The sequence below is a fragment of the Debaryomyces fabryi genome (genome assembly GCF_001447935.2).
Source record: "Debaryomyces fabryi strain CBS 789 chromosome Unknown contig00004, whole genome shotgun sequence".
NCBI classification, from domain to species: domain Eukaryota; kingdom Fungi; phylum Ascomycota; class Pichiomycetes; order Serinales; family Debaryomycetaceae; genus Debaryomyces; species Debaryomyces fabryi.
This window is the reverse complement of record NW_015385430.1, coordinates 48,993-67,807: the sequence shown is the minus strand read 5'-3', so window position 1 is coordinate 67,807 and position 18,815 is coordinate 48,993. Positions and strand designations below refer to the sequence as shown.

Here is an 18,815-nt window from a genome sequence, read left to right as displayed (position 1 = left end):
GAAGTGTAATTTCTGATAATTATTGAGACCAAAATTGATTGAACAACTCTATAAATCTAGAAAAACGGTTCATATGAAGCAATTTAGTCACTAACTACTACTTAGTTCGCAATTCCTGTTCCTTTCAGAGTAGGATGGTTATTCCAAATAGCGAAGAGTGTAATATCAAAAAAAGATACTGCCTCTCAGATCCTTCATATAAGCATTAAGACATAATTTTGATTTCTGTATAATTTATAAACCGTTAAGAAGACATCAGAGATAAGAAACAGAAGCACAAACATTTCAATATGGCGTTCCAGTCAACGTTTATATCAGTAGCAAATAGCACTATTGATCATAACTCAAGTTGGATATACTTAGTGGATTGGATTTTGGCGCTTATCTTGGGACTTGCATTTGTCTTCTATTTTGGAAGATTGGTTGGATTTGTGTGTTCACTAGCACTCAAATGGATAATATGGAAGAAGTACGAAGTGAGGATTAATGTCGAATCGTTGCGAATATCTCTTCTAGGAGGGCGTATATTAGCAAAGAATTTAACCATAACAACGGTCGACCAAACAATATCAGTGCTACAAGTTAACTTTACTTGGAGATACTGGATCTCTAAATTAACAAGGGTTTCTGAATACTACTTCAGTGAAAATAATTCTGAGCTGATTCAGACTACACGAGAAGAAAATGAAAAACTTCTGGCTAGGTTTACATTATTACTAGATGGCTTGGAAATCTTTATGTATAACCGAACTCCCGCTTACGACAACATGATGGACATATTGAAGGAACACGAGAAGACAGCGGAAGGAGACGAGAAAGAACTCTTAAGAAATAACAGAAATGATTCGGATGAAGAATATCATCAAAATATACAGACAAACAATTCCAACAGTTCGTCATCGAAGGAAAACATGTCCAATGGAGACAGCAAAACGTCTTCTGCTTCAATTCCTCCAAAAGAGGGAGGAAATATCTGTGGGAATGCTGCTTCTAATAAACAGTTTTCTTTGTATTTCTTTTTGAAAGTTTTACCTGTCCATATTAGAATCAAGAGGGGGGCTATTGTATTGGGTAATATTACGACGCCCTCTATATTAGTTGCATCTTATAAAATGGGAAATGCCATTGTTGATGTTTCTCAGGCACCTTGTGTTCTTGACAATTATAGATTTTTTTACAATTTTAATTTTGAACGATTTCAGATTTCTATGAAGCCTAATATTACATACGACAAATTCAAATATTCCAGCCCTAATGATTTTCCAAACTACTCTCCAGTGGGTAATAGGAATAAAAAACAAAATGCAAATAATAAGAAGAAATACGAGCAATGGTATCGTTTTAATCAGGCTGTCAATTCGATAAGTTATCTAATAAAAAAGCCGTTTAGCAGGAATAAGAAACGAACTAAGGGTGACGATGATACCCATTTTCAGCAATGGAAAGGTCTAAGACGATATCTTGGTGACCTGGCAGAGGGACAGGACTTTTTAGGATATATTAATACAGATGAGGAATACGCTAAATATAGTTTGATTTTAGATTCATCTTGTACAAGGATGTCGTATTACTATGATTGCCCTGGTATAACTCCTTTGAATTCCAATTTGTCAAAAACAGAGATGAAGGATCCAGAATTTGGTGTAGATATGGAGTTGTCAATGGCAACCATCCATTACGGACCTTGGGCTGATAGACAAAGAGCTCCATTACAGTCTATGTTTTTTCCAACATTAGCTCGCGACTCGAAGCCAAATGAAGAACATAATATTCCGGGTAAAGTTAGAGGCTATAATGGGTTCAATTTTTTATTAACAGTTAAAGATCAGGTAATCTTTAGAGTCCCAACCAGAGAACCCAGTAAACATACGGAAACCTTGCGTAACCAAAATTCGACTAATGTACATAATCAAGCAGGTAAGGTTAGTAGACCATTTGGCTGGCTTGAACTAAATATGAAAGAGGGATCCAATATTAATTTTTTTAATTCATATGTGGCTTCCAGAGACAATGGTTGGAATAATGAATTGAAAGCTGTTTTCCACTCCTTTGAAATGAGATCATCTGTGAATCATGATATATTGTTCATGGCTGATAAACATAGCATTGACTGCAAAGTTGGATTTCCGTTAAAATGGAATGGCAAATGTGATTGGATTTTCGATAATATCAGTGATAACGGGAAATTGTTTTTTCTCAGAGAACATACAATGTTAATTTCAGATATTTTCACTGACTTTGCATCTGGCCCTCCGCTTCCTTATGAGTTGTTTAGGCCATTTCATTATCATATAAATTGGAAGTTGAATACCTACAAACTTTACTTGAATGTCAATGATAATAATATCATTAATAATCCTTTGGATTTCAGTAGCAACAAGTATCTTTCTTTTCAAGGTGATGATTTGAGTTGTGAAGTATCAATTCCACTTTATGGACAATTTTCAAAGTCGACAACTATCGATTACAACATAAACACTTCATTCACTAAATTTATACTCGACACGCCTCAATGGCACACAGCAAATGCTTTCATGAAATCCAATGTAATAGGTAAAAGCAGTGACTTCACAATCAATGGTTCTTACACCTATTTTAGTGAGGTTGAAATTAACACATCTAATCATGTTGTAATCAAAGTTCTTGGTGACTTCGTGACTCTAAAATTCTATGGATTTGTTGTGAGGTATTTGTTCGTCATAAGAGAGAATTATCTAGGAGATCATATGCATTTCAAAACATTTGAAGAATATACAAATGAATTGGCTAATTCGTCGCAAACAATGTCACAGGCTGAAGAAAGGTCTTCACAAGACTTATCAGACGAACCTGATAGTGTTGCCTCTAGGAGGTCACATCTAAACTACTGGAAAATGATCAAGTCAGTCAATGATGTGGATATACTATTTATGTTTCAGGTTAGACATGGATTGTTATTATTGCCGTATTATTTGCATGATTGTTCCTCTCATGTTGGCCTAAGGTTTGATTCATTTGACATTGATATTCGATTTACGAACTATTATTCTGATTTGCAGGCTGACTTTTCGCCCATATCTTTGACATACGTTGATGGAAAAGGTAATGATGAGATTATTTTTAATATTCCAAAATATACGGAATTATTTTTGGGAGAGAATCAGGATGCATCCATTGACGGTCTTACTATCCATACACATAGAATGTTTGGATTACCACCAAAAGAAGTCACTTACTATTCTAAATGGGATTTTGCTACTGAAATAATCAATATAGATAGTGATGGCTTTTTTATCCTGGCGATTATGACCTCACTTCGCAGCTTTGCGTTTGGATTTAAAGATTTGGAAAACGGATTAAATCCCGAATTCCCTTTTATTCCAAATGCTGGTAATTTTTCGTTTAGATGTCCGCATGCTCTGATTAATTTAAAACCAGAGAAACATTCTGAAGAATGTTCATTATTTTCAATAGATTTGGATTCAATTCTACTATCATTTAACGACTTGGCTAATGATAGGTACTCAGAGAGGCTTTCAGCATCTATACCACTGATAATATTCAAAATAGTTTCCAAAGCTGAAGGTGAGTCAAAATTGTTAGGGTTTCTTGAAACATCTCTTGTTGCGGATAATATCATGCAAAAAGAAAAATCTTCAGAATTTAAGAAGTTGCAACAAGAACATATTAGAACCAATGATGCTCCGTATCACCGTTGTCCATTTGTTTTGGATGAATATGAAAGAGATGATGTTTATAATGACGCTTATGGATGCATTATGACCTCATTGACTTTAGTTGATGCCTCTTATCCTTTGAATAAAGCATCTCACGACGAGATAGAGGGTGATAATCACTCTGTTTATGCACCAAGCTTCGATTACAGAAATAGCAGTGGAAGCTTTTCACTGACATGGGATGATGATTGCACAACATTTGGAAAAATGGCTCCGTTAACTTCTTATAGTATTCATGAATATTCACCGGACTATGAAAAGGATTCCAAATTTAAAATTGATAACCTAATATTCGACTTTGGTGAAATCATGGCATTTTTCACACCTCAGTCCTTATTTTATATGTACAAACTTGCAAGGTCTTTTAATGACTATTCTTTGACCAAATTGATTGATGATCTACACGTTGATGTGATACAGAAACTAAAACTTTTAATTAGTTCCCCATCATTGGTAGATAACATCAGATTTGTAACCCAAGAAATTAACTTGAAGGTTGGAGACTTTGAAGTATCTGATCCACTGGAAGTATTTGGTACTTCCCCAAAAGTGCCTAATATAAACTTGAATATTACAGAACCATCTCTAGCGATATCACATACAATTAAGAGAGATACTAATGACCGAATTATGACGAAAGAATCTGAATTTGTGACAGCATTTCATTTAAAGGAGGCTCTTCTTTCTGTTTCTAGACCATCTGAATTTACTTCTCCGTTAAGTTTGGGTATTAAAAACATAGAATTTTGGCAGACGATTGATAGTGGTGACAATTTAGTATGTTCCTTTGATGTTGAGAATACTGATCTAGTAATTGACGAACCGCAGTTCGAATGGCTTTTTGATTATTGTATGTCAATAGTCGATAGAATTGGTCCTGCTTTATCAGACTTTAAAAGGTTGTCGAATGCTAATAATAAAAGTGTCTCTGAGTTAGTCTACAAAATTTCCACGGCAGGAAGAGATTTTCATATTGATCATGATCCAGGAGTATTGACTAAGCCGGCATCTGTATTGAGGTCCCAAAATGATCATATTAGATTTTTTGATAGTTGGAAGGTTATGACACGTTTACGTCATATCTTTGACCACTTACCTGAGAATTGGCTTAACGATCAGGATCAGCTATTTAAAAACTTTGAATGGGAAGCACCTGATGATGCATACGATGAAGTCTTGGACATATTTTCTCAGTGGAGAAGTTGGGAAGTTGATGATATTCGAAGGAGTTACTTTTTCAATTTTATATTCTCTAAAAGACAAGAAGATAAAATAGAGAATCATCATGATACTGATTTTAAAATACATTTAAATGATATTAATATTACATTAATGGGCGCCGAGAATGATGCAGACTTCATAGATTTCCATGAATTAACCACAACGTATTCACATTCATTAGAAAGGTTCAAGGATTTGACTAATATGAACTTGGGAATTATCGAGTCGATATTACATTGCAGTATTTTATTTAACTTGGAATCCTACAAAAGTAAGATTTCACCCTTGGCCTTATCTTTGTATTCTCCTTTACTAAGAAAGATGTCCCTGAGGTCAAATAATGAGCAATGTGAGAATAAGGTATCTAAGAGTGAATCTATTCAAGGATCCAATAATATTAGTTTGGAGTTTATTTCGAATGTAAATGAATCTCTGCAAAGAATATCATTTCCGTATACTTCCATTGAACTTTGTTCATCACTGTTTTCAAGTTCGGGCCAAGTTTTTGCTCTTAAGGAAATATCAGACATGATACCCTTCAGCTTGTCGGTCGTTGCAGGTACATTTGATTTTGCTTTATCAGTGAATGAGAACAAGCTTGCTTCGATAGAATTTGAAAGTTTTGGTTTAGAAGCTGCAAACTTTGGGACTTTAAGAAATGGGGTTAAAATTATTGATACATCTATTGGCAAATGTAATTTTAATCTTTTAGATCAAAATGATACATTATGCGATTCTTTGAAGTACATGCTTGATAATGACGGAGAATTTCTCAAAGAAACATTTTTGGACTATAGTGATTCGAGAAAAGTGAGCGATGCTTCTGATAAAGTGTCTGAAGAGAGCAGATATTTATTTGAAAAAATAGGAAGTGTTTCCATAGAATTTCATGTCAATGAACTTCATTGGTTTATTGATATAATCCATCCTTTGAAGTTAAAGGGAATTGTAGATGATATTCATTTATCATGGCACTTAGCGGAAGGAATATCGCTTTTCGAATCTTTCGTACAAAAATTAACGTTTGGCTCTAGTATCAACAAGACATCGATTATAGAATTTGAGAATTCACAAATACTTAATTCTATTAAATTCAGCCTAATAGATGAGAAGTATGTCATATCCACTTCATCTAGCTTGGGCTATACCAAAGTTTTTATACCTAAAATAATCAAATCCATAGAAGTCGTGGCGGCTAACTTAGACCTCGTGGAAAGCAAGATTAAACGTCTAAATATAGTCATCAAGAAAGATGCGTGCAAGGAGAGCTCAAATTCAGATGATAGCAATATAAATCTTAAGAAGAGTTTTGAAAGGTTTGTGCTTAGATCAAAGTTCACCAACGATTATATTGGGTTTTCGACCTTTGTAGATACATCCAAGATAGCCGTTGAGCTAGAGAATTTTTCATTAGGTATTTATAACTTTGAAAATATTATTCAAATGGAAATAATATAGGTTCAGTTGTTCCTTTATTTGGTAATTTGCTCATACCCACAACAAGGGTTTCTATTATTGACAGATCAGTACCTGTTGGATTATCTAACGTTTTGGACGTAAATCTTTCTGTTAAAGTTTGCAATGACAACGAAATGTCTAAAGAAATGCTGTCTCTTCAAATCGAATCTCAGTATTGCAGAGTTTGCTTGAGTCCTCAACTAATTTTTAAATTAGGCAGTATTGTTGATAAACTAGCCACTGCTGCATTAAAAATCTTCAAAATTGGTAGAAACGAAACAAACAAGAAAGATTTGGGTTCCTCCAAAAAGTCTAATTTAGAAAGTTGGTTATTTCTGTTTTCAGCTATACATGTATTAAGTTATAACTTTTGTATTGGCTGGCTATTTGGAGAATCACACAAGGATTATCCTGGAATTATTTTGGGTGCAGAACGATTTTTTGCAGTTGTGGAAGATAGTCTAGGTAAATTCACATTGATAGATGCGTATCTTTCGGTTGCAAATGGATTTCGTTCTTCCAACTTTTATAGTACTGCTTCTGAAAAAGAAAATTTGAATCGTGCATCCTTACCTAACATGCAATTAATATACACCATTGATGGTGTTGAAGATCATAGGAATATGCGCATAATAATGAATGGTGATGAATTAGATGTCAAATTTCTTTCAGATTCGATAGTAATATTGGAACATACAGTGGCATCGGTATCTAAGGTTCAAAAGATTTTCAGCCAAAGAGTAAAACCAAATATTGTTCAAAACGAACCAAAGACTTCAGATTCCAAGGGAGATTATATACAATCATTCAAATCTGCATTTGCAACAATAGAAATTATTGCTACATTTGCTGGATCGAACGTTTTGCTATATCGCTTAAGAGATAACGACGACCTGAATCCACCATCATTGTTTCTTCATTCACCGGCTGTTAAAATAGCTACGATGTATAAGCATCAAAAGAACGCAAATAAAAAACATGTTATCAAGAGTGAAATTCTCACGTCTTCTTCTGATAATACCCTATATTCTTCATGCATGCCTGTTATAATGGATATTGCACAAGGTATTAAAAAAATGATGCGTAAGACAAATTTGGATAATTCAAAGGTGGCAAAGAAAACTACGTATGAGTCAACTAAAGATTTTGATTTTGGTGACCTGTTAAATGATTTTGACATTCATATAGGTGTTAGAATTGAAAGACAAAAGCTAGCATTAAGTTGTGAACCAACAGCGAAGGTTGCGACAGTAGTTGGGATAGATGGCATATATATGCAAATAAATACCGGTCCTAATGAAATACCTTCAATTACAGCAGCAGTCCAGTTTGATTCTATATCGGCATCCCTTCAGCATATATATTCGAGAGAGGTGAGTGGGTCGATTGGGTTGGAACGGATTTTGCTAACAAGCTCTGTAAAAATGGAAAAGGTTTTGAATATATTATGCTCCGGCTCATTCACGGATGTCGAAGCCTACATCAATGTTAAACAGTTCCAAGACTTGAACTTATTTAAAGATATATGGTTCCCAAAATCTAAATCAGAATCGCACTCAGATATAGGCGGTCATAGAGAAGGGGTACTTCAAACTAATAAGACATCTGAGTTAGCTGCAAATAAGAATATATCTTCTCGGTTTAAAGAAGTTTCAACGACTTATGCCCTTCCTTGGTTTTTAACCTTTATGATATTCAATGTTTCCTTGAGAATGGATTTTGGCCAATCATTAGGCAATTTTAAGCTAAAATCTGATAGAATATGGGTTGTTTCCAAGAAATCCACAGATTGGACACAGGAATTAAAGTTAGGAGTAAATTCGATTATGTTATTAGCAGAAGGAAGATTAAGTGGTGTTTTGAATATTAATAGTATATTTTTACATACTGCGATTACATGGAAAAATAATAATCAAACAACTTTGGATGTTCCATTGATATTGGTTTCAGGAGGGATCGAGAGCTTACAACTCAAATTGTCCTTTGATTATCATGTTTTTGCTATTGCTAATATTCAAAAGTACTCGATTGATATTTTTAATAAAAAGAACGAACTAAATACATCGAAAGATCACTTATTTGTTACTACTAAGTTCGACAATGCAGAGTTTTATATAACTTCATTGGCGGCTTCTAACGTGTTGGATATATATAATGCAATAATTCGGATGATACAGGAAAACAGAACGTCATACAAAGAAACATTGAGAGATTCTTCAAGGGGAAAGAGTATTGGAAATGCTGGTTTCAAGAGAACTGCAAGCAATGAGATTTTAGAGACAGTGAAGAAATTGGAGACCAAGATAGAAGTCATAGCAGGTAACTTACTTATTCATGTTTATCCGTCATCATTTAGCGATTCAAAGGTCCTCGTTATAACCTTGGATGAATCCATAGCCAATTTTCAACAAAATGAGTACAGTAAAGGTATATCCAATCAATTGGATATACAATTTAATGATTTAAACGTTTCTTTATCGATAGCTAGTATAATGCTGGAAGACTTCATAAGTCGGTGCAGCGTTAATGAGTTTGTTGGGTATGCTCGTAAGGCTGCTGGCGGTACAATATTTGTTTTCCCATCTTTCAAAATTTCTATGAGAACCTTTCAAAAATATCGGTCTAATCTTATAGAGTATTTATATCAATCATCATTCGGAAAATCGGTTGATATTAGATGGAATTTAGGTTCAATTATTTTTATTCGTGAAATGTATTCAATCCACAAGAATGCCTTTGCATCACGTACCGAATATAAAAAGGGCAACAATCAACTTACATCCTCTGTGAATATTGGATTTAAGGAGGATATATTTGCAAAAGATAGAAAGCTATCATCTGCGTCTAAATCGTTTAATGCTGAAGATCCAACGAACGAGATTGATCAAGCCATTAATGATACTTTAAAGAAAGTTTCAAGTGATTCGAAATTCAGCTACTCGCCACTAGCACCCCCTATTATAGAGGCACCCCAGCTAAAGGAATTGGGAAATGCAACTCCACCATTGGAATGGTTTGGATTACATAGGAACAAATTTCCTAATGCTACGCATCAATTGGGTATTGTCAGCTTGCAGAAATTAATACATGAAGTGGAATTACAATACTCAAAGATTTTGGGCAAAGCATAACAATTAAACAGCCCATTTATTTAAGATGTCGTAGCTTTTGCATGCTTAAAGTAGTCTACATATATGTGACTTTTTCTAAGATTTTATATTAAAATGCATATTTACAAGTTATAAATAAACTTATCTACATTGAATAGTCAATGATGTGAAAGTTATTGTGAAATTAATGAGTCCAGCATCATTTAGTGAGTTAAATACCATCTTCCTTTCGCCTTTCTTCTTGATAGAATCTTTCTTCCATTCTTAGTTCTTAATCTTGCTAAAAACCCAAATGTTCTCTTTCTTTTTAACGTCGATGGTTGATATGTATTACCTCTGGTTTTGAATCTCTTTTGAACAAATCCAAATATAAGCTGAAGAGTAGAGCTTGCTTGGTTTTTATCAGAGATTAAGCTTATACTGTTGATATCGAAATTTTTGACTGTACTACCATTTATATTTCGTAATGATGCTAATGGTGTATTAGGTTTTGTCAAACATGAAAAATGACGTGTAGATTGTTGAAAAACACCAGCAGTGCTTCTTCTAATACCAGCAGATAACGACCACATTTGGTTTTCGGTTGTTGCAATGTACGTTACTCAGGAATCTTCAACCTATAAGTCAAAATAATTTTTCAGTTTTTGGTTGAAGCGACCAAGTAGAGTATTTACGCGCGAAAAATAGATCTAGTAGTAAAATATGTCACTAATTAAAGATCATCACCAAAAAAAAATTATTTGCGGCTTCTTGGGTTGTTAGCTTTTTATACTACAGTAACACAGCATTCATTAAGGATATAAGTATGTCAGCGTATCGTCCTAAGAGAAATTTCCCATCGGCAGTTAACACCCCAACAGCTGTTCGTGTTGAAGCGTCACAAGCAATAAATAAATCAGAAGCGGAAACTATATTAAGTGACTTCATTTCAGTCAGTGAAGCTATAGCTGGATCTTTACCAAGCTCGTTAGACTCAAGCCAAGTTACCTTTTCTAATACAGGTTTGTCTAGTGGTTCCGGAAGCAGTGCGATCTTGAGTCAATTAAAGAGAGTCCAAAGAGACTTGAGAGGCTTACCACCGTTATTGTCAGAAGTTGTTGGATCAACACCGGGGACAATTGCGTCAGCAGAGACCGTAAACAAGAAGATCAAGTTTGATGACGAAGGCGCTGATGTCTCAGAAGAACCTAAGAACAAAAAAATCAAATTCGATGATTCAGAAGTCGATGCAGATATAGAAATGAACGACCCCGTGTCAGCAGAACTTGCGAGCGAAAGTGAGCCAGAAGAAAAGGAAGAGGATGAAGAAGAGGAAGAGAAGCCTCATAAGGAAAGCAAGAAATCGAAAAAAGAAAAGCACGATAAGAAAGAGAAGAAAGAAAAGAAACACAAGAAAGAAAAGAAAGAGAAGAAAGATAAGAAAAAAGAATCCAAAGAGTAAGTACCAAGTACTCTAATGCATCCGAATTATCATAAGACTCAACGTCTTTCATATTCCTAGAAATATAGACTATTATAGTAGTTTCCATCATGTACACTAGTAAACGAATTTAATAAGAGATCGATTTTGTGTAATGTAGTGCATAGTAGCTGATATAATGTTTTTGTTTACTCGATGATTTAGAGCGTGTCAGGTTAATGACTTGAGTACTAGTTGTCACAACAGACCATAAGTAAACATCTTTAAGTATCAGATAGGCAAAAGGATATCTTTAAAATGGGTTTGAAAAGAAAGAGACAACTTAAAAGAAGATTGGTCGATAGTGACGAGGATGATACGTTTATAAATAATAGTGATTTTGTTCCAGATCAACCCAACAATGAAGAGACAGATGGAGATAGATTGTTTAATGAGGCCCTGAAAGAGAATGTAATCGAAAATGAAAGTTCTATTCACAACGGAAGCATTTCCAAACACGAAGATGATATTGTTTATGATGAGTTTGTTGATGCTGATTCGAAAATAGCGAATGACGCCACGAAAGATCACGATATTAAATCAGCAAACGGAGCAAACGGGACAGTGGGTCAGGAAAATAAAGTAATATTGAACCAGGTAGATCTTATGCCACCACCACCTACAGTTAAGGAGGTACAGGAAGAAGCGGCGAATGGTAATGGGTTGAGTTATTCGCAACAACAGGCGACAATCCAACTTCAATCGCCTAGCAAGAGAAAAGAAAATTCATCTCAATCATCGAATAAACCGAATGAACCCAGACTAGTAATAAATAAATTGGTTTTGACTAATTTTAAGTCATATGCTGGCGTGCAAGTAATTGGTCCGTTCAACGCATCATTTTCCGCTGTCGTGGGGCCAAATGGAAGTGGTAAATCGAATGTGATTGATTCGATGTTATTTGTCTTTGGTTTTAGAGCACTGAAAATGAGACAAGGAAAATTGTCAGAATTAATTCATAATTCTGCCGGAGGAAATAAACTAGATTACTGTCAAGTAGACATTCATTTCAATCACGTTTTGGATAGCCCCGAAGATAACGCTAAATCAGAGGTAATTGAAGATTCAGAATTGATTATAAGTCGTAAAGCTTTTAAAAATAACTCGTCCCAGTATTTCCTTAATGGTAAAACAAGCAATTACTCTGAAGTTACAAATTTTTTGCGAGATAAAGGAATTGATTTGGATCATAAAAGGTTTTTGATTTTGCAAGGTGAAGTCGAGTCTATCGCTCAAATGAAAGCGAAAGCAGAGCGTGAAAATGATGACGGGTTATTAGAGTATTTGGAAGATATAATAGGCACTACGAAATATAAGCAGTTGATAGAAGAAAACTTGACAAAGGTGCACGAATTGAATGATGTTTGTTTAGAAAAAGAAAACAGATTAGATTTGGTTGAAAAGGATAAAGAACTGCTTGAAGATAAAAAAGTAGAAGCATTGAGATTCTTAGAAATGGAAAAGAAGCTTATTAGCAAAAAGTCTATTCAATATCAAGCAAGTAGTATTGAGAATAAGAAAGTTCTTCATGAGAATCAGGATATGGTTAATGATTTATTGGCTAAGCTTGAACAAGAGAAAAATTCTAATAAAGAACTAGGGGAAGGTATCAAGGAGTCCACTAAACAACATGAGAATATGGTTAAGTACATTTCCAAATTGAATGATAAAATCAATTCTATTACGAAAAAGCAAAAACAGATTAATAAGGCCAATGTTGCAATTGACGAGAAGATTAAAAATTTGAGTAACAAATCTAAGAAAATTTTGAAATCGAAGGAGTCTCTGGAAAAAACAGAAGCAATGTGTCAACAAAAATTGGAGTCAAATAGTAAAGCATTAATTCAATCCAAAAATGAATTGGACGACTTGACAAATGAGCTTGAATCAGAGAAGAATAAGTTAGATGAAATAAGAATGAAATTAACTGATAAAACATCGGAGTTTACGAAGCAAATAGAAGCCTTGCAGACTAAATTAGAGCCATGGAATGACAAATTAAAAGAAAAGGAAAGCGCTATACAATTGGTAAATTCATCGATCGAGATGTTGCAGAGTCAGAAGCAAAGTATATCCAAACAATTGGATGATTCCAAAGAAAAACTCATACAAATTAAGACAGAAGGAAAGCAAAAGGAGGCGGAACTTCTCGAAGCCGAAACAAAGTTATCTCACATTATTAATCAAATTGGGATTGGAGAGGAACAATGTAAACATGAAAAGACACAATTAGAGTCACGGAAATCCCAATTGGCCAGTTTCAGGCAAAGAACGCAAGATTCGATGAGCTCACTCTCTAATTATCAAAATAAAAACAAAGTTTTATCAAGTTTAATGAGGCTAGCCAAATCAGGACGTATAGAAGGGTTTTACGGGAGATTAGGAGATTTAGGTGTTATTGATGATAAATTTGATATTGCTATATCTACCGCATGTCCAGCGTTGGATTCGATGGTTGTTGAAACTGTTGAAACTGCCCAGACATGTATTGACTACTTACGTAAAAACAAACTTGGATATGCTAATTTCATCTGCTTGAATAAATTGAGGAAATTTAACTTAGCACCAATTCAAACACCTGGGAATCCAGCAACTGTTAAAAGATTGTTCGATTTAATAACCCCTCAGGACTCAAAGTTCTTACCAGCATTTTACAGTAAGGTTTTTAATACATTGGTAGCGTCTAATTTGCAAGAGGCGAAAAAAGTTGCATATGGTGCCAAGCGCTTTAAAGTTGTAACTTTAGATGGTAAGGTCGTTGACACGTCCGGTACGATGTCTGGTGGTGGTGCTTATTACGCTAAAGGTGCAATGAGATTATCGTCTTCTGCAGCTAGTTCTGATGCCATGGATATAAGTCCTGATGACGTGGAGCAAATGAAGGAAGACTTAGCAACGATGGAGAATAAATTTGAACTTGATAGTAGGGAGTTCCAAGAAAAAATGCAAAATTTACGTAAATTGAAAGATATGAAACCAGACATTGAATTTAGCATTTCAAGGTTAAAGTTAGATATTGATGCCTTAACCTCGGAGAAAAAGGAAGTCCTGAAAGTTTGTAAAGCTCTTATTGCTGAAAGTGAGAATGACAACAATAGCAAGCAGTTTGACAAACAAATAAAAGAAAAACAAAATGAAATGCTGGAATTGGTAGAGAACAAACAGGAATTGAAATCTAATATGGTAGACTTGGAAACTCAAATCAAAGCATTGGAAGAAAAGATAATGAATGCAGGTGGTGTTGAGTTAAGATTACAAAATTCAAAAGTTGATTCAATCAAGCAGAAAATTGAAATCATTAACGAAAGGACGTCGAACGACAGAATGAGTATAAGGAAGTTGGAAAATGATATTAAGAGGCACAATAAGATTATTGAAGAATCAAAGAAAGAATTAGAAGAAACAGAAAAGGAATTGGCTGAAATCCAATCCCAGCAGCAAGATTCCGTTCTAGAAGCTCTTGCATCTGAAATTAAAGAGATAGAGAGCGAGAAGGAAGAAAAAGAAGAAACCTTGGAAAATATCAAACTTGAATTGGATGAAAGAGCTCAGCAAATGAACGCTTTTAAGTCCACTGAAATTGAACTTGAAAATAAAATTGAGAAACACAATTCAATAATCAGTAAGGCACAACATCATATAGAAAAAGACGAGGAGAGTTTACAAGGGTTGATAATAAGGGATGTGACCCCATATATTGATTGGCTTGATGCAGACGAACGAACTAAATATAATGGTGCAATAATCGAAGAAGTGAATGAAGATTCGTTGCTGTCTCTTAACATGAGTGATGTTGAGGAAGAAATCGATGAATTAGAGAAATACATGAGTACTGTTAAAGTTGATATTGAAGTTTTGAAAGAATATGGCTCGAAAAAGTCCGAGTTCGAATCCCGTAGAAGTGATTTAAATACTGCTGTTGAAGAGAGAGATGAAATCAAGAGTTACTGCGAGGACTTGAAACGTAAAAGGTTAGATGAATTCATGGAAGGATTTAATACTATATCTATGACTCTCAAAGAAATGTACCAAATGATCACTATGGGTGGTAACGCCGAATTGGAGTTAGTGGATAGTTTAGATCCATTTTCAGAAGGTATATTGTTTAGTGTTATGCCTCCAAAAAAGTCTTGGAAGAACATTTCGAATTTATCCGGAGGGGAAAAGACTTTAAGTTCATTAGCATTGGTTTTTGCTCTACATAGATACAAACCTACTCCATTATACGTCATGGATGAAATCGATGCAGCATTAGATTTTAGGAATGTTTCAATTGTTGCTAATTATATCAAAGAGAGGACTAAAAATGCACAATTCGTAGTTATTTCATTGCGTAACAACATGTTTGAATTGGCACAACAGTTAGTCGGAATTTATAAAGTTAACAATATGACTAGAAGTATTTCATTGCAGAATAAAGATTTTTTGGGCAATGAGAAATAAACCTCTTACTAAACTATGTATATTACTAAAGCATATATATAAATAGATATTAATACTTGTACAATAATCTATATATGTGCTATTTCTTCTCTATTAATTCTCCACACTGGTTCAATTGCAGTTGCGAAGTTTTCTTCATGTTTCCTTTTTAAGATAAATATTTTATCAAACCAGTCAATAAGATCAACTAAGCAAGTAGTTTCGTTCATTTCTTTTAAATATTTTCTAGGAATGACCTTATCTAACATTTCAGATAGATGATGTTGTGTAATTCTAATGGTAATCCATAACTTGTCGCCAAATCCCAAAATAATTCAATTGCAGACCACGGTGTTTTTTCATAACCACTGAATAGACCCGGGTTTGCTAGAATACCACGAACCGCCATAACTCCATCCACACCAGTATATTCAGCTATCTCATGTGCATCTTTCAACGAAAAACAATCACCATTTGCAACTACCGGGACTGATACACTCTCCTTGATTATTTTAATTGCATCAAAATTGGCCGGTTGTGATGATCTAGTATTTTTAGTTCTCCCATGGACAGTTATGAAGTCTACTCCACTTTTTTCTACTAATTTCACAAATTTAATGGTCTCGTTTATATCAGGATGTATCCTGATTTTGGTTTCAATAACAACTGATTCTTTATATTTATCTTTTACAGCTTTAACCATCTCGGAAACTAATTCAGGCTCTGACATTAATGCAGCACCGATACCTTCCCTTACTTGTTCCTTTATAGGACAACCACAATTTAATCCTATACCATCAACGTATGGGTGAATCATATCCACAAATTTTAGTAAATCTTTGACATTATTGCAGCCAACTTGAACAATCACAGACCTGTCGCCTGCATTAGTGGTAAAATCTGATAATCTAGCAACATCGTTTCTAACAAATTCCCTGGCTAATATCATTGGAGTATACACTATGTCTGTATTGTAATTTCGTACTAATTCTCTGAAGGGCAATTTAGAGTATCTAACCATGGGACCTGCGATGAACGCCGGCCTCTTTTTAGAATTACGGGCAGATTTTAATATCTTCAAAGGATTATGCTGTGGATCTCTTGGTGGTAATGTGTCTCTATTTGGTGAAATATTCTTATCTTGGAGCGATAAGTTTGATGTTTGGTTTAGTATTTCAATCATGACTTAATGACAAATATATGACTTGGATTCTAAATAAATAAAAAAAAACTAATAATAATGCGTTAAACTTGAATAATAGTTTTATTCAAGCCTTGGTTTTCCAATAAACTGTAACCGAAAGATGTTGATGAAAAATGAAGATAAGAGATCTTCACTCTTTCAAAATAACGAAAAAAAAAATTGATGCGGTGCATAATTCTGTGTGAACCTACAAAAAACAATTATTTCGATGGGTTAATATTAATATACATAATTTTAAATAACTATTTATAATACACAGTGATAAATTGAAAATGTTGGGAGAGTATGCCAGAATTATAAGATGAATAGACTGAAGTATGCTTATTCTTCTTCAGAACTTTCAGAACTTACATCATCATCTGATGATTCTTGATCATTACCAATGTTCATGATTCCATTATTAGAAGAAGGTTTATCAGCATCTTCGAACAATTGTAATTGACTTCTCAATTGTTCTAACTGGTCTAAACCTGCACCAGACGATAATTTCTTCTTTTTCTTATTCATTAAGGACGATGAAGCCTTCTTGCCGAACAAAAAGTTGTATAATTTCAATACAGTTCTATCTTCTAATTGATCCATATCTAATTCAACTTCTTCTTCATTACTCAAATCGACATCATCCTTAATGATTTTAACCAAAGATTGTAATTTCTTATCAGTCAAATTTGGAACCATTTCACTTACTTGTTTTTTCATTTCGTAAGTAACTATAGGTTGGTTAGGATGTTCCACAGATGAGTTTTTACGAGATTTCGACTTCTTCGATCTCTTACGTTTCCTCTTGGCGTCTCTTTGTTCTCTTAATTTGTCGAGATGCTGCTTTTTCAATTCATCCAATTCTTGCTTCATTCTGATTAATTGATTTTCTAAAAATTGAATGGCGGGAACGCTTGAAAGCATAGATTCATTAATTTCAGGTTCATCGTCATCCTCATCAGAAGAATCATCTAAGTCAGAGTTAGCAGGAGTTGGTTGAGGGACAGGACGGTTAACCCATTTTTTGTCAAAAACAGATTCCAATCTGTGTCCCATCATGTTGACATCAGTACCTTCGGGATTGAAAGCATAACAGTTCTTGAAGACTAGACGAACATCTCTTTCGAATTCATCACCATTTTCATACTGATTATTTGCCAATTTGGTTTGAATTGTGCCTAAGTCCATTGGTTCTTTCACAACATCCGAGTAATTTGGAATATTTAAAGCCACCGTATCAACAGGTGCTAAAAATGGAAAGTTGTAATTATAATGTTTCTTAGATACCAATTCTTTGATGGTTTGGTTGCAGAATCTTAATTCTGCAGCGTATTTCTTCTTTCTTGGTCTGACGTCGTAAGGTAATTCCTTAGACTTTGGAGGGTGAATAGTTCTTTTCGGTCTGTGAGCTGCTACCGAATTTTTCTTGTCACCCGAATCTGCCACAACTGCTCTTCTTCTTGAGTTTGCTGGAACAGTAGCACCATTGTTTGGCAACACCTTAGGAGGCATGTTCAACATATGCTTTTCAAAGTGCGCTTGAATATTCTTTGCCATCTTGGAAATGCCGCTTTGCTCACCGTTGAACTTGCAACAGTTAGCTACCATCAAATTAAAGTCTTCAACAATGCGGCTTGGTTCGTCATATGCGTTAGCATTGATCTTTCTTTCTATGGTTGACAAATCCATAGGTCTTGGAATGTAGTTATAATAGAAGGGGATGTTTAATTTGACAATGTCGACTGGATGCACAAACGGAGCAGCGTCTCTTAAACGCTTAACAGCCTTGATAACGTTGTTAGCAAACTTAGCCTGATGCTTAGGCATAGGATTGGCCGGCAAATTATTCATATCAGGTTCTGGTGCCGGCTTAGGAGCAGGCTCTGTAAAAGTAGGAAGTCCCTTATGCTGCTGTTGTTCAGGATGTGCGGATTGCTCACCATGCTCAGCTTGCTCGCCCTCATCACCCTGGTCACCTTCGTGCCCGTTCTCATCCAACTTGGCCCTCTTCTCAGCAGGCTCATGTTCTAGCTCTTCGTCCATCCTGTGTTTTTCTGGACTAGGAGAAGGATTTGGTGGCGATAATGGCTTCTCCGGTTCTACATCTTTTTTCTGTTGCTCTAGCTGGCCTGATCCTTTGTCTCCTTGGAAGAAATTGTCCGATGAAGGCGTCTGGACCGGCGTATTAGTCTCCGGAACTAATTGCGGTTGTTCTGTACCTTCTGACATGGACATATAATATTCTC

At 34.8% G+C, this 18,815-nt stretch overlaps 7 protein-coding genes across 7 annotated transcripts; 4 read left to right on the top strand and 3 right to left on the bottom strand.

The window, feature by feature from the left end:
* Positions 1 to 290: 290 nt before the first annotated feature.
* On the top strand, positions 291 to 6,395 carry AC631_00329 (uncharacterized protein; the record flags this gene model as incomplete). The annotated part of the gene is made up of 1 exon (XM_015609159.1): positions 291 to 6,395. One exon carries the CDS (start codon positions 291 to 293, stop codon positions 6,393 to 6,395), a length of 6,105 nt encoding a protein of 2,034 aa, XP_015469976.1.
* A 134-nt stretch (positions 6,396 to 6,529) lies between these two features.
* AC631_00328 (uncharacterized protein) lies at positions 6,530 to 9,526 on the top strand (the record flags this gene model as incomplete). The annotated part of the gene is made up of 1 exon (XM_015609158.1): positions 6,530 to 9,526. The coding sequence occupies one exon, from the start codon at positions 6,530 to 6,532 to the stop codon at positions 9,524 to 9,526; it is 2,997 nt and encodes a 998-aa protein (XP_015469975.1).
* A 182-nt stretch (positions 9,527 to 9,708) lies between these two features.
* On the bottom strand, positions 9,709 to 10,077 carry AC631_00327 (mitochondrial 54S ribosomal protein bL34m; the record flags this gene model as incomplete). The annotated part of the gene is made up of 1 exon (XM_015609157.1): positions 9,709 to 10,077. One exon carries the CDS (start codon positions 10,075 to 10,077, stop codon positions 9,709 to 9,711), a length of 369 nt encoding a protein of 122 aa, XP_015469974.1.
* A 233-nt stretch (positions 10,078 to 10,310) lies between these two features.
* Positions 10,311 to 10,946, top strand: AC631_00326 (uncharacterized protein; the record flags this gene model as incomplete). The annotated part of the gene is made up of 1 exon (XM_015609156.1): positions 10,311 to 10,946. One exon carries the CDS (start codon positions 10,311 to 10,313, stop codon positions 10,944 to 10,946), a length of 636 nt encoding a protein of 211 aa, XP_015469973.1.
* A 276-nt stretch (positions 10,947 to 11,222) lies between these two features.
* SMC4 (condensin subunit) lies at positions 11,223 to 15,407 on the top strand (the record flags this gene model as incomplete). The annotated part of the gene is made up of 1 exon (XM_015609155.1): positions 11,223 to 15,407. The coding sequence occupies one exon, from the start codon at positions 11,223 to 11,225 to the stop codon at positions 15,405 to 15,407; it is 4,185 nt and encodes a 1,394-aa protein (XP_015469972.1).
* Positions 15,408 to 15,648: 241 nt separating this feature from the next.
* On the bottom strand, positions 15,649 to 16,569 carry DUS4 (tRNA dihydrouridine synthase; the record flags this gene model as incomplete). The annotated part of the gene is made up of 1 exon (XM_015609154.1): positions 15,649 to 16,569. The coding sequence occupies one exon, from the start codon at positions 16,567 to 16,569 to the stop codon at positions 15,649 to 15,651; it is 921 nt and encodes a 306-aa protein (XP_015469971.1).
* A 342-nt stretch (positions 16,570 to 16,911) lies between these two features.
* On the bottom strand, positions 16,912 to 18,798 carry BDF1 (chromatin-binding protein; the record flags this gene model as incomplete). The annotated part of the gene is made up of 1 exon (XM_015609153.1): positions 16,912 to 18,798. One exon carries the CDS (start codon positions 18,796 to 18,798, stop codon positions 16,912 to 16,914), a length of 1,887 nt encoding a protein of 628 aa, XP_015469970.1.
* Positions 18,799 to 18,815: the final 17 nt, after the last annotated feature.